Consider the following 15,909-nt stretch of genomic DNA (forward strand, 5'->3'; position numbering starts at 1 on the left):
GTCCAGGTTGGGGACCTGAGCCTGAACTACTGGAAGGCTTTGGTGTGCCCTCCTCTGCCAGCACCATGCAGCTCTCTCTTGCCCTGTGTCTCATCTGCCTGCTGGTGCACGCGGCCTTCTGCGTGGTGCAGGGCCAAGGGTGGCAGGCTTTCAAGAACGACGCTACAGAGATCATCCCTGAGCTTGGCGAGTACCCGGAGCTCCCCCCAGAGCTGGATAACAACAGGACCATGAACCGGGCTGAGAACGGAGGCAGGCCTCCCCACCACCCCTTTGAGCCCAAAGGTAAGTGCTGGAGGACAGAGCTGTGAGCACTGGGGGCCCAGGAGGGGGCTTCGTGGGGAGGTTCTACAGGCAGTAGACCCACAACTGCAGCCAGTCTCTACTGGAGGGGTAGTTCTATCTGGAGGCAGTGTTGGAATCCAAGTGCAGGGGCTGGGAGGGGGGAGGGTCCCAAGGTACTGCTGCTACAATGCTGGGACAGGAGCAGCGTTTTGAAAGAAGGAGCCAGGTCCAGTGACTGGCTCTCCCAGGAAGGAACAAGGCAAGGGGTCCTCTTCCACTGCCACCCCCACCCTCATCCTCACCCCCAGTACTCACTAAGTGGCAGGCACTCTCTGTGGGATGTGCCTGCATCTTTCTCTTAGGGCCCCATGGCAGGGAGGCCCCCAAAGCTGAATCCCCACGATGAAGGTAAAATAAAAAACAAAACCTAAGGCCCCAGACATGTAGCAAGAAGAGCTGATTTTGCCCAGTTGGATCTAGCTCCAGGATAGCTGGTGTGCAGGGTATTGGGGAACAAGAGTGGGAGCAAATCCCTGCCCTCCTGGGCTCCCCCTGCCCACATCTGTCCAGTGAGCTGGCACTCTAAGCTGGCCTCCAACCTGGGTGGAACCTGAGTCCAGACCCCAGAAGGGAGGAACAGCCTCTTTGCAGGGAGTGGTCACAAGTGACACACTCTGTCTTCAGTTCCCAGCCCCAGCCCCAGCCTTGCCTCATTCCTAGGGAGGGAGCCTGACCCCCATAGACTAAAGAGACCATGGCCCCTGTGGAAAGCACAGCTGGGTCTGCACTGGGGGGGCTTAGGGGACAGTGCACAGCTGGCCCTGCAGCTGGCAGGAAGGGCTGGGGCAGCGGCTGGAATGTCACTTCAGAGTGAGGGCCTCCCTGCCCTCTAGCCGCCGTCCAGGTAGAAGAGGAGTGTGCTGCCCACCCCTCCTTTCTCACGACTATCTGGGAATGTGAGGCTCTGCAAAGGACAGTCCAGCAGAAGCCTTGCCCAAAGGGCACAAGATCCCTCCCTGACACCCCCACCTTTCCCCTACAGGGTCCACTGAACTCAAGCGAAAATTCTCTAGTAACCCAGGTACAGAATGTCCATATCTCTGGCTTCTGAGGGAGCCACAAACTCAAAACAAAGTCACCTGCTGCAGCAGCAGTGCCTGGCCTGGGGCACTATTCTGGGAAAGCCCCACATGCTTCCTTCCCTGGGCAAACAGGCTGCCACCACAACCACCCCTGCCGTGGGGAGAAGGGCAAGGGCAACAAGCCAGCCCTGGAGCCAGAGGCCCAGCCACAGGCAGGCGATCCGTGCTCCTGTCTCTGCTGTGTCGGCTCTTCAGAATCTGGGTGTGGGGCTGCCTTTGAACTATTTCCACCTTTTGTGTCATAGGGAAACTGTCCTCATTAGACCCCTAGGGGTGCATAGGTGCTTACATGGGGCCAGCTATTTCCAGTCCTCCCACACACCTAAGCAAGCCCACACTAGGAGACACCGTCAAGGAGTCCTCGGGGGACCAAGCCAGGTCTTAACTCCCAACTTTCTCCCTCCCCCCTACACTGAGGGATAAGCCTGAGCCATCAACAGCCATCTGCTTAAACTGTGCAGAGCAAGAGCTGTACCTAACAGTGCCAGGTACACAGCAGGTGCTTCATAAATGCTTGTGGCAGCTGGCACTGTCAGTCTTCAGTCAGGGTCTGGTCTGTGGTAGGGAAGGAATGCCACTGAAAAGCAGCTCAGGGGGCTGGGTGGTGGCACACCTGGTTGAATGCATATCACAATGTGCAAGGACCGGGGTTCAAGCCCCAGTTCCTACCTGTAGAGGGAGAGCTTCACAAGTGATGAAGCAGAGCTGCAGGTGTCTCTGTCTCTCCCACTCTCTATCTCCCCCTTCCCTCTCAATTTCTGGTTGTTCCTATCCAATAAACAAATAGAGAGAGAGAGAGAGAGAGAGAGAGAGAGAGAGAGAGAGAGCAAAAGCAGCTCAGCCATTCTTGGGCACTCCGGCACACAGCCTCTACCTCTGTGGAGCCCCCAGCAGTCTGGAGACCCAGCTCTGTCTTTCCAGCAGGTGCCCTTCCCTGACTGAGTCTGGTGCTGAGGGGGCTGGCCATGCTGTCTTAGGCTTCTTTCAAGTCTAATGACTCCTCACACCTTTACTCCAGGCCTTCCCTGATTTATTACCTTCCATTAACCTGTGTCCTTTCTCCATCCCCTCTCAGCCTGTGGCTAGTGGAAGAAATCTGGGTGGAGCCGGAGAGCAGAGGGTGTGGGCCCAGGACCCTGGGGCCCAGGTGTGATTTCAGTCTGGTGATGAGGGTCCTGGGACAGGAATAATAACCCTCTGCAGTGCAGACAGCACTCCCAGCCCCTACTCGGCACCTGGCCGTGTTCCCTGCAATTTATGTGTCGCGGATTAATTCACTGAAGCCCATTTGAAGGAACTGCTGCGGTTCAAATACCGGATCCCTCGCTGTGTGGGCTTGGGCAAGTCACTTAGCTTCTCTGTGCTTCTAGCTGTAAAATGGGCTTCAGTGAATTAAACGATTGATTGATGGGGGGTGGGTGGGCCAGCGGGAACTGGGGGAGGTGGAGGCAGCGGGCGGGGCGCGGCGCTCACAGCAGCCTCTCTTCACAGACGCGTCGGAATACAGCTGCCGCGAGCTGCACCTCACGCGCTACGTGACGGACGGGCCGTGCCGCAGCCAAGCCGGTCACCGAGCAGGTGTGCTCCGGCCAGTGCGGCCCGGCGCGCCTGCTCCCCAACGCCATCCGCCGCGGCAAGTGGTGGCGCCCGAGCGGGCCCGAATTCCGCTGCGTCCCCGACCGCTACCGCGCGCAGCGGGTGCAGCTGCTGTGCCCGGGCGGCGCGGCGCCTCGCGCGCACAAGGTGCGTCTGGTGGCCTCGTGCAAGTGCAAGCGCCTCACTCGCTCCCACAACCAGTCGGAGCTCAAGGACTTCGGCGCCGAGGCCGCGCGGCCGCAGAAAGGCCGGAAGCCGCGGCCTCGCGCCCGGGGCACTAAAGCCAACCAGGCGGAGCTGGAGAACGCGTACTAGAGCCGGCTCGCCAGCCTCCCCGGCAGGCGCCCCCACCCGGCGCCCCGGGTCTCCGCCCCCTGCGCGCTGGGTCCGATTGTTTCTCATTGTAAATGTCTGCAACAGGGCAGGGGGCTGAGAGCTGCCTGGCTCCCGCAGGCGGCGAGGTCCTGCCAATCCCAGGTGCCCGCCAGTGCCCGCCAGTGCCCGCCAGTGCCCGCCAGGCCCCGCTCTCCTCGGCCGCCGAGACAGGGTCCCGCAGGGCCGGGCAGGGAGCCGGGAGTCACGGACACTGAGCAGCGCAGCCTCGGCCGCTCGGGCCCTGCCTTAGCCGGTCTCACAGCCGAGGAGACCAAAGGGGAAGTTTCTCACCACCGCGGGGGTTTTGAAGGAGCAACGGGAGTAAGCAAAGTCTGGGGACAAAGAAAGACCCCCTCCTCCTCTGCGCGGCAAAGAGCCTTTAGGGCCCGCTTGGCCGAGAACACGGGACTGGCATCCGTGTTCTAGTCCCAGCTCTGCCACTAACTTGCTGGTGACCTTTAACGACACCTTCTCTTTCTGAACCTCTATTTCCTCTCTTAGCGAAACAGAAGCGGGGGCGTGGGGGTGGGGGGCGGAGGATAAAGATCTCAAGCAAGCTAGTGTCTAAGATTCCAAGGCTGGGCAGAGAGGAGAGGTTGGGTTGCATCCCTGCCAGGGTTTCTCCAAGAAGCAAGAGTTTTGATCCTCTGATTCTATAGCCAAAGATGGAAAGCAGGTGTGGGGCGGGGAGCGAGGAGCTGTCTTTCTGCCTGACAAACTCCTGTGCTGTTTTCCCAGCCAGCTTCCCCATAGGTTTGGCTACCTCTATCCCTCCATCACCAAAGATGCAGAAATAACACCAGCGATCAGGGTATAGAAGGAGAAGTTCCCAGGGTGGCTGGAGGGATAGAAACTCCTCCTCCCCATTCCCCAAGAACAGCCTCCACCCCCAGGGCCAGTCACCTTTCTGGTCAAGGTCCCAAGACACTGGGCTTGATGTCCTCAAGGGAGCAGCTACCACCCATTCAAAGATGACAGATCCCTTTAGAGGCATCTCCTATCCACCACTCATGGTCACACTCTGCCTAGAAGGTAGCTTCTGACTGCTGTTACATGTCATGGCTTATTTCACAGTAAAATAATATTACCGGGGAAGATTACAAGTGCTGTACATATGCTGAGAAACTGCAGCATCTAAGAACTGCCTTCTAGAAATCTTTTAAATAATCATTTCCGGATACTTCTCACTTTCTGCCTAGGTTTTAATTATTACTTTTTTAAACAGAAGCACATGCCATGTGAAAGTCCGTTGGGCTGGCTGTTTCTCTTTTTTCTTTTGCTTTTTTGTTGCTGTTGTTTGTTTTTCACTCCTTTTATGTGAGATTTGTCCAGAAGAATGAACGTAGGGGTTTCTAAAAAGAGTTACATTTCATATTTATTTTCTCACTTAAGTTATTTATGCAAAAGTGTTTTTTCCCCCAGTAGATAATGACAATGTTAATATTGCTTCGTGAAATACCAGTCTGTTTTTCAGAATCCAGAGGCATTGTTAATAAAGACAATGAACCATTATGGAGAAGATGTGGTCTTATTTCACCAACCACATACTGTCTTTTCTGTCAAAATTAACATCTCTGTCTTGATCACAAGGGTTTACACATTGGAGGCCCTTTTGGTTGCCCAATGGCACCTCGTGGCTTATATCTTTGCTTTGAAAAATCCTGTCCATGTTCATCCCTTCCTTTCCAAACCTATAACTCATTCCTCCACCCTGGTCCTTGTACCAGCTTCAGCCTGCTCTCTAGCTACCTGCACTCTACACCATCTTTCCAAAACATTGTTCTCTTGTCACACTCCTGCTGTAAATCCTTCAATAGCTTCTGCCTGCCCAGGGCAAAGTTCAAGATTCTCAGCCAGGCATATAGGAGCTTTCCCCACCTCCATGCTCCTAAAACCCTATTCTTCATTATCTAGCCTTCTTAGTTTGCTGCCCTTACTGCTCAACCCCCAACAACTCCTGTTCTTTTTTTAGGGTTCATGTTCCTTTTCATTTCTCTTTTGAGCCTTTCAGCAATGCTTCAACTCCCAACCACTATGTCACTATGCAGTTTGCCTGAATTGGCTTATATAAGATCTCTAAGGGGAATATACAACTCTTACCTTCAACTAGTTCATTATTTAGCTGGGCAATCAAGTGGAATACAGGGCAGGGGGTGCCCTGTAGAGTGTGTAACCATTTGTTTCTAGCCTGGTAGCAAGGAGAGGGCTAGGGGGCTGCAGGCAAGCAAAGGCACTGTAGGGATCTGGCTAAGCATTAAGTCTGGCTACAGTATGGAGGAGCCACAGAGTCTGTGGAGGAAGGCAAACAAAGGGGATTCAGCAGGTGAAGTAGAGCCAAGCCAATATGGGACCAAGCACATGGAGGGCTCTAGGTTTACTAAATGGAAACATCTAAGCCAGGAAAAGAGCGAGGAGGTAGGGGCATAGAATCAGATTCTGCCAATGAGGGCAGGAGAGAGGAGACATTTGGGCAAGGAGAAAGTGTCGAGTGCTGAATCCTCATAATGGCTTTGCCAGCTCCTGTGGCAAATGCAAGAAGGTGGGTTGTGGGTTCCAAATGATATCTCTCTGTCTCTCTCTCTGTCTCTCTCTCTCTGAATCTGGCAAGGCTGCATTGGAGAACAAATCCTGCCTTTCTTACAAGCACTTACCTCTCCATTTTCAGTTTCCTCATAGTCATCTGGGGTGCTTGAGTTTGGGGCCTGCCCACTGAGAAGACCAGATCTGGCAGTGGGAAGCTATAGGCCAAGAGAGTACATGAGTACATGATGGGGTGAGGAAAAGAAAACAGAGCAGCGCCCAGCTCATGAGCCTCTTCTGCCTGACAGTTTCCTGAGGGCAAAACCCTGTCATCAGGTTCACACAGTCAGCAAGATAGAGGCATGAGAGCTAGTGGGCATGGAGAGGAAGAGAAAGGAGATCATCCAGTCATCCCTCTGAGTGCCAGATGCATGCCAGCCACTGAGACTCTGAACATGGGGTTGTGACAGTCAAGAAGTGCTAGTATCATGCCCAGGAATGAACAGCTCTGTAGAATACAGGTCCAAAAAGGATGACAGAGGACCTAGTGGGGGTTGTATTATTATATGGAAAACTGGGAAATGTTATGCACGTACAAACTATTGTATTTACTGTCGAATGTAAAACATTAATCCCTCAATAAAGAAATCAAAAAAGAGGGGTGCAATTCCTACCACCAGAAATAAAAAGAACAGCTCTGTAGGGAGAGGTACAATTGGTGATCTGATGGAGGGAAAGGCTGTGAAGTTGGCCAGCTCATACCTATGAGCAACTGAGCAGACAGCTAAATGCATTGAGGAGGTGAGATACTCGAGAATCTAGGGGAAACATTGCCAGGAGGGGTGGGCAGTGGGCAGCAAGTGCAAAGGGCCTGAAGATACATGGGGGGTGGTGGTGAAAGGACATCACTAATTGTCTTGGATACCTTTCAGGCATCTCTTTTCACAGCTGCTAAACCCTGCTCTGGGAGCCAGCATGGTAATTGTAATTATAGTGGGAGATGAGTGTGTGTGTATGGGGGGGAAGGAGAAGGGGAGGGGGAGGGAGAGGGAGACAGAGACTCTCCTTGTATGTTCCTTGGTTGTCTATGTTTAAGACCAAATGATTCTTCCTCCTACACTGAAGATTATACACACCTTTAGTTAATTTATTTTTTGTTGTTACCTGGGAAGCTCGACTAAAAACTGACATCTTTTTCCCCAGATAGAAATAGAGAGACAGGGAAGGACACCATAGCACTGAAGCTTCCTCCAGTATGATGAAGGCCAGGCTCAAACCTGTGTCACAGGCACGACAAAGCAGATACACAATCCAGGTGAGATACTAGCTGACCTCATACATTAATTTTTAAATTAATTTTAACACTATTTATTTATTTATTTATTTATGATGGGGAAGGATAGAACTAGAGCATCACTCTGTTACATGTGTACTGGGGATTAAACTTGTCTCATGTGTACTTTGGCAAGGCACAAGCTTGAGGGCCCAAATGCTTTATCCATTGTGCCACCTCCTAAGCCACTTTTAATTCATTTTAATTTTTTATGAGGGAGAGAGAAAGGAAAAGATGCTGAAGCACCAGTCATGTAGTGCCAGAGACTGAATTGAGGACCCCACCATGCAAATGAATCTCTTCCTTGCCCTTTCATATTTATTCTTCAAAATTATCTATTTATGAGAGAGAGAGAGAGAGAGAGAGAGAGAGAGAGCCAGAGCATCTGTGGCACACACAATGCCAGAGATCTAGCTCGGGTCTCTTGCTTGGCCAGAGTTCAATACTTCATCTACCGCACTGCCTCCCGCACTACTCCCATCTTTCTTCTTCTTTTCTATATTTTTAGCTTTATTTATTTATTTTGAATAAAAACAGAAATTGAGAGGGAAGGAGGATATAGAGGGAGAGAGAGACACCTGTAGCACTATTTTACTTCTAGGTAAGCTTTCCCCTTATATGTGGGAGCTAGGGGCTTGAACCTGGATCCTTGTGCACTGTAATGTGTGCGCCACCACCCAGGCCTCTACACCTTTATTCTTAAAGTGCATAATAGGGGCCAGAGTTCACTGGCTAAGGTGTATGCCACATGCATAGCCCAGGTTCAGTGTTACAGCACTGGGGGAAACTTGGGTGCTGCAGTCTCTCTCTTTCTTTCTCTTTCTCCCTGCATGAAAAAAAATCAGCTTGGGAGTAGTGAAACTGATAAAAGTCAACCTGGGAACAGTGAAAGTACACGTGTGAGAACCTGGTTCTGGAAAAAAAAAAGTGAATAAATAAAGTGTAAGACAGGCTTAAATAAGACTGCACTGAGTAGACACAATCCTTTTAGAACATATATATATTATGAAATTCATATATAATTGCAGGACATTCTGATGTCTCTGATGGATGCCCCTCCCAAATCTAATCTTCAGTAGAAGGAAAGATTAGGGGCTGGGTAGTGGAATATTCAGTTGAATGCACACATTATCATGACCAAGACTCCAGGTTAAAGGCCCTGAGCCCCACCCGCAAGGGGGAAGAAGCTTCATGAGTGGTGAAGCAATGCTGCAGGGTTGCCCTTTGTCTCTCCTTCTGTCTCTCCAGCTCCTTCAGTTTTTTTTTTTACTGTCCTATTAAAACTTTTTTTTTTCCCCCTAAAGAAAGGTCTAACTCAACCCAGGAAAGTGTGAGCACACATGCACAGACTGTTACTTCCTGCATGGCTTTATCTCAGACACAGAAGTGCATGTTGGTATGTGTGTGTTGATTCCATCTAGCTGAGACGACCATGCTTGGGTGGCAGAGACCTAAAGGAGTCTAGAAATGAATCTCTTCTAGGAAGATTCTTTCGTCTTTCTCTGACCTGTGTAGGAATGCTCCCATCAGTTTAAAAGTTTAGATCTCAGAAAGACAGCTTACTCCCTTCCAGAAAGTTTGCTTTACCCTGCTCTTTGGTTATGCACATGCAGTCATGAGTGTGCCTGTTTATACATGCACGTGCACAGGCCCCATCTTTCTGAGTTTACAATGTCACACTTTCCCAGATAGGACAGATGTTTCTAGTCTCTTTCTTTTTTTTTTTTTTTTTAATTTTTTATTTAAGAAAGGATTAATTAACAAAACCATAGGGTAGGAGGGGTACAACTCCACACAATTCCCACCGCCCAATCTCCATATCCCACCCCCTCCCCCGATAGCTTTCCCATTCTCTATCCCTCTGGGAGCATGGACCCAGGGTCATTGAGGGTTGCAGAAGGTAGAAGGTCTGGCTTCTGTAATTGCTTCCTTGCTGAACATGGGCGTTGACTGGTCGGTCCATACTCCCAGTCTGCCTCTCTCTTTCCCTAGTAGGATGGGTCTCTGGGGAAGCTGAGCTCCAGGACACATTGGTGGTGTCTTCAATCCAGGGAAGTCTGGCCGGCATCCTGATGACACCTGGAACCTGGTGACTGAAAAGAGAGTTAACATACAAAACCAAACAAATTGTTGAGCAATCATGGACCCAAAGCTTGGAAAAGTGGAGAGGAAGTATTAGGGAGGTACTCACTGCTAACTCTAGTATACTTCTGCTTTCTTACTTTGGTGCCATACTCCAAACTCAGTCAATTTCTGCTTTGCGTTTCTACTTCTTTTTTTTTTTTTTTTTTACATGCATAACATTCCCCAGATTCCCATTTAGCAATACAACCCCCACTATGTCATTCATCATTTTTCATGGACCTGTATTCTCCCCACCCACCCACCCCAGAGTCTTTTACTTTGGTGTAATACTCCAATTCCATTTCAGGTTCGACTTGTGTTTTCTTTTCTAATCTTGTTTTTCAACTTCGGCCTGAGAGTGAGATCATCCCATATTCATCCTTCTGTTTCTGACTTATTTCACTCAACATGATTTTTTCAAGGTCCATCCAAGATCGGCTGAAAACGGTGAAGTCACCATTTTTTACAGCTGAGTAGTATTCCATTGTGTATATATACCACAACGTGCTCAGCCACTCATCTGTTGTTGGACACCTGGGTTGTTTCCAGGTTTTGGCTATTACAAATTGTGCTGCCAAGAACATATGTGTACACAGATCTTTTTGGATGGATGTGTTGGGTTCCTTAGGATATATCCCCAGGAGGGGAATTGCAGGGTCATAGGGTAGGTCCATTTCTAGCCTTCTGAGAGTTCTCCAGACTGTTCTCCACAGAGGTTGGACCAATTGACATTCCCACCAGCAGTGCAGGAGGGTTCCTTTGACCCCACACCCTCTCCAGCATTTGCTGCTGTTACCTTTTCTGATGTGTGACATTCTCACAGGAGTGAAGTGATATCTCATTGTTGTCTTGATTTGCATTTCTCTGACAATCAGAGACTTGGAGCATTTTTTCATGTGTTTCTCGGCCTTTTGGATCTCTTCTGTGGTGAATATACTGTCCAAGTCCTCCCCCCATTTTTGGATGGGGTTATTTGTTGTCTTGTTGTTGAGTCTGGTAAGCTCTTTATATATGTTGGTTATTAAACTCTTATCTGATGTATGGCATGTAAAGATCTTCTCCCATTCTGTGAGGGGTCTCTTGATTTGGGTAGTGGTTTCTTTTGCTGTGAAGAAGCTTTTTAATTTGATGTAGTCCCATAGGTTTATACTTGCCTTAGTCTTCCTTGTAATTGGATTCGTTTCATTGAAAATGTCTTTAAAATTTATGTGGAAAAAAGTTCTGCCAATATTTTCCTCTAAGTATCTGATAGTTTCTGGTCTAACATCCAAGTCCTTGATCCACTTGGAATTTACTTTTGTATTTGGTGAAATACAGTGATTCAGCTTCATTCTTCTGCATGTTTCAACCCATTGTTTCCAACACCATTTGTTGAAGAGACTGTTTCCCCCATATAATAATCTGGGCCCCTTTGTCAAAGATTAGATGTCCATAGGTGTGGGGCCTCATTTCTGGGCTCTCAATTCTATTCCACTGGTCAGTGTGTCTGTTCATGTTCCAGTACCAAGCAGTTTTGATGACAATGGCCCTATAATATAGTTTGAGATCTGGCAGTGTGATGCCTCCGGTTCTGTTCTTTTTTCTCAAGATTGTTTTGGCAATTCTAGGTCTTTTCTGGTTCCAGATAAACATTTGTAGCATTTGTTCTATTCTCCTAAAAAATGTGCTTGGGATCTTGATGGGGATAGCATTAAATTTGTAGATGGCTCTGGGTAATATATTCATTTTGATGATGTTAATTCTTCCAACCCATGAGCATGGAATATCTTTCCACTTCTTTGTGTCTTTTTCAATTTCTTTGAGTAGTGACTCATAATTTTCAGTATACAAGTCTTTCACTTCTTTGGTTAGGTTTATTCCTAGATATTTTATTGTTTTTGTTGCTATAGAAAAAGGAACTGATTTCTGGATTTCAATTTCTTCTAACTTAGTGTTTGCATAGAGGAATGCCACTGACTTTTGAATGTTAATTTTATAGCCTGACACATTACTGTATTGCCTGATGATTTCCAAAAGCTTCTTGCTAGATTCCTTAGGTTTTTCCATGTATACTATCATGTCATCTGCAAATAAGGAGAGTTTGACTTCTTCTCTTCCAATCTGTATTCCTTTAATTCCTTGCTCCTGCCTGATTGCTATGGCAAGAACTTCCAACACTATGTTGAATAGTAATGGTGATAGTGGGCAGCCCTGTCTAGTACCTGATCTGAGGGGAAATGCTTCCAGTTTTTCACCACTGAGTATGATGTTGGCTGTAGGTTTGCTATATATAGACTCCACTATCTTCAGGAATTTTCCATCTATTCCTATTTTTTGTAGTGTTTTGATCATAAAGGGATGTTGTATTTTGTCAAAGGCTTTCTCTGCATCTATTGATATGACCATGTGGTTTTTGGTCTTGATTTTGTTGATGTGGTGGATCACATTGATTGATTTACGTATATTAAACCAACCTTGCATGCCTGGGATAAACCCCACTTGGTCATGATGAACAATCTTTTTGATATACTGCTGTATCCGGTTGGCTAGAATTTTGTTCAATATTTTTGCATCTATGTTCATCAGAGATATTGGTCTGTAGTTTTCTTTTTTGGTTGTGTCCCTGTCTGCTTTTGGTATCAGGGTGATGTTGGCTTCATAGAAGCTGGCAGGGAGTATTCCAGTGTCTTCAATCTTCTGGAAGACTTTTAAAAGTAGAGGTATTAGTTCTTCTTTGAAAGTTTTGTAGAATTCATTTGTAAAACCATCTGGTCTAGGACTTTTATTTTTGGGGAGATTTTTGATAACTGTTTCAATTTCATTAGCTGTGATGGGCCTGTTCATGTTATCCACTTCCTCTTTACTTAGTTTTGGAAGTTGGTAGGTATCTAGGAAATCATTCATTTCTTCCAGGTTCTCTAACTTGGTGGCATATAGTTGTTCATAGAAGCCTCGCATGATATGTTGAATTTCTGCAGTGTCTGTTGTGATATCTCCTCTTTCATTTACTATCTGATTTATTTGGGTCTTCTCCCTTTTTTGTTTTGTGAGTCTGGCTAAAGGTTTGTCGATTTTGTTTACTCTTTCGAAGAACCAACATTTACTTTCATTGATCTTTTGTATGGTTTTCCTATTCTCAATGTTATTTATTTCTGCCCTAACTTTAGTAATTTCTGTCCTTCTGGTTGCTTTAGGGTTCCTTTGTTGTTCTTCTTCTAGGTCTTTAAGATGTACAATCAGGCTGTTTATTTGTGCCTTTTCTTGTTTCCTAATGTGTGCTTGTATAGCTATGAACTTCCCTCTTAGGACTGCTTTAGCTGTGTCCCAAATATTTTGATAGCTTGTGTCTTCATTTTCATTGAACTCTCGAAACTCTCGAAATTTTGATTTCTTCTTTGATTTCCTCTTTGACCCAGAAGTTGTTAAGAAGTGTACTGTTGAGCTTCCACATTTTGGCACTGTTACTAATCTTTTGTTGATTGTTAAGTGTTAGTTTAATTCCACTGTGGTCTGAGAAGATGCTTGGGATGATTTCAGTGCTCTTGAATAGGCTGATGTTGTCTTTGTGGCCTAACATATGGTCTATCCTTGAGAATGATCCATGTGGATTTGAGTAAAATGTGTATTCCAGTTTCTTGGGATGAATGACTCTGAAAATGTCCAATAGTTCTAGTTTATCTATCTCTTCATTTAGCTCCCTTATGTCTTTACTGATTTTCTTCCTGGATGATCTGTCAAGTTGAGATAGTGGGGTGTTGAAGTCCCCTACTATGATTGTGTTACTGTTAATATATTGCTGTAGCTCTTTCAGTAGAAGTTTGATGTATTTAGATGGCTTCTCATTGGGTGCATAGATATTAATAATTGTTAAGTCCTCTTGATTGACTGATCCTCTGAGCATTAAGTAGTGTCCATTCCTATCTTTTTTAATCTTATCTATTTTAAAGTCTATCATGTCAGATATGAGAATAGCTGTTCCTGCCCTTTTTTGTGGGCCATTGGCTTGAATGATAGTTTTCCATCCTTTCACTTTAAGTCTGTGTTTGTCTTGTTGCATTAGGTGAGTTTCCTGTAGACAACATATTGTTGGGTTGTGTTTTCTGATCCATCTTCCTACTCTGTGTCTTTTAATAGGTGAATTCAGGCCATTGACATTTATTGATATCAAAGATTGAAGATATTTTAACGCCATTCTCGTAGAGTTTTAGAGTGTTTTGATATATGTTCTATTTGTGGTGGTCTGGTTGTTTATAGGAAACCTTTCAGAACTTCTTTCAAGGCAGGCTTGGTGATGGTTGCTTCCTTCAACTGTTGCTTGTCTGAGAAGGTTTTGATGCTTCCATCTAGTCTGAATGACAATCTAGCAGGATATAGTATTCTTGGCTGAAAGCCTTTCTCATTGAGCACTCGATAGATATCTTGCCATTCTCTTCTGGCCTGTAGTGTTTGTATGGAGAACTCCGCTGCTAATCTTATGGGTTTTCCTTTGTAGGTGACTCTTTGTTTTTCTCTTGCAGCCTTGAGGATCCTTTCTTTATCCTTATTCCTTTCCAATCTAAGTATGACATGTCTTGGTGTCTTTAGGTCTGGGTTAATTCTGTTTGGGACCCTCTGGGCTTCTTGAATCTTTATGTCTTTGGTGTTGTCTAGACTAGAGAAATTTTCAGCTATTATGGCCTGGAGAATGCTTTCTTCCTCCCCTTCTCTTTCTTCCTCTGGTAAGCCAATAATGCGTATATTGTTTCTTTTGAAGTCATCCCATAGGACTCTGTTGTTGTTTTCAGCATCTCTTAATCTCTTTTTGAGATCTCTTACTTCTTCTTTAGTTGTCTCTAATTCATCCTCAATCTTGCTAATTCTGTCTTCAGCCTCATTGATTCTATTCTCTCTGCCCTCTACTGCTTTCTGGAGTTCATCTATTTTGTTGCCCTGCTCTGATACTGTTTTAGCTTGTTCAGCTAGTTGCCTTCTTAGCTCAGCAATTTCAGCTTTCAGCTCTCTAATAACCATGAGATTATTAGAATTTTCTTCCATATTCTCATTTGTTGTTCCTGCAGTTCTGATTACAATTTTTTCAAATTCTTTACTCACTCCTGTTATTATTTCCTTAGCTAATGTTTGGATGTTGAACTCGTTGTTTTGTGCTTCGCCCTCTGGAGGACTTTTAGCTGGACTCTTGTCCTGGTTTGAGTCTCCATTATTTTTTCTTGTTGTTTTAACCATTTTATATATGTTAACAGTTTTTTCAATCCCTGAGTTGGAGTTCAGTGGTGTAAAAGCCTTTTTTTTTCCCCCTGTAGGCTATGGTAGCCTGAGGGCTTTTAAACTATCAATAGGCTTCTTGGCTTAATCAATGACTCCTGACCAAGAGATAAAGCAGGGTGTGGCAGAGATAATCCAGTGGTTATGCAAAGAGACTTTCACAACCCTTCAGCTATGCCACCGAGGTATAGGTCTTCTCCTGAGTTTCCTGGTTAGATCTCTGTGCCCTGGTGTCCCTCCCTGTTGCTGCTCCAGATTCTGAGGGTAGTAGCAATGGAGACTCAGAGTTGTACTTGGTGAGTCTCTGGGGAGTCCTTTCCTCCCTTCAGCTGTCCCCTTGTTGGTGGAGCAGACTGGAGGTGGTGTCTCCACTGACAAACTGTCGAACTGTTAGCAGTCACTTAATCTCTCCTTAGGCCCCTCTCTCCTCTCTGTCACCAGTCACGCGTGTTTGTACTCACGGGTGATTTACTGGGTTTCTGTGGTCATTCTAGTCCTGTCTTGTTTCGGTCCGGGTGGTCTCCTTTGGTATTCCTAGTTGATCCGGGAGAGGAGAGGAGAGGAGAGGAGAGAAAGCGATCTGCTGCTCGTAGCTCCGCCTCCGGAAGTCAAATCCTCTCTCTAGTCTCTTTCTAAGCAGGTGCCCCAGAATCATACTGACATCTGTGGATTGCAAATGTGGTGGTGGTAGTGGTTGAGGGAGGGAGAAGTCTCAGATCCAGAGTCACATCACATTGCGATGTGGTATATGAGTCATGGTGACCAGTTCTAGACAAGGACAAAGCTCCATGCTCCAAGGACACTAGACAAAAATCCAGGACTAAGTTTTGACTCTGTCCAGAGGCCAAAAGCAGTTAAAAACGTAGGGGTGGAGCCAGTGAAATAGCTCACTTGGACAGTCATGCTTATGACCCAGGCTTGAGTCCAGCCCCCACTGCACTGGGAGAAGCTTTGGTGGTCTGTTCTCTTTCACTTTCTATCTTTCTACTTCTTTATCTAAAAAAAAAAAAGAGAGAGAGAGAGAGAGAAAGAATGCCCTGGCAGTGGCATACCTAATTGGGCACACACATTACCAGGTGAAAACACCTGAATTCAAGCTCCCGTGCGGGGGTGGGGTGGGGTGGGGTGGGTGTGTGTGTGCTTTTTGAGCAGTGAAGCAGTGCTGCAGATGTCTCTCTTTCTCTCTCCCTCTTTATTTTCTCTAGCCTCCCAATTTATTTCTGACCTATCAAAAAAAAAAAGGTTATTGGTCAAGACAGATTCATCCAGCAGGCACCACCAATTTTAAACTAC

General features: G+C 46.5%; 1 protein-coding gene and 1 long non-coding RNA gene across 2 annotated transcripts in view; both read left to right on the plus strand.

Annotated features, from left to right (window-relative positions):
- Positions 1 to 15,909, plus strand: part of LOC132541911 (uncharacterized) — a 307,257-nt gene that overhangs the window by 122,266 nt on the left and 169,082 nt on the right. The window lies entirely within an intron of this gene.
- Positions 28 to 4,910, plus strand: SOST (sclerostin). Its single transcript, XM_007531841.2, is given in 3 exon segments — positions 28 to 285; positions 2,919 to 2,982; positions 2,984 to 4,910. Coding segments are annotated over 3 exon segments (639 nt in total). The 5' UTR covers positions 28 to 65; the 3' UTR covers positions 3,339 to 4,910.

This window comes from Erinaceus europaeus, chromosome 12, assembly GCF_950295315.1.
Source record: "Erinaceus europaeus chromosome 12, mEriEur2.1, whole genome shotgun sequence".
Classification (NCBI taxonomy): Eukaryota; Metazoa; Chordata; class Mammalia; order Eulipotyphla; family Erinaceidae; genus Erinaceus; species Erinaceus europaeus.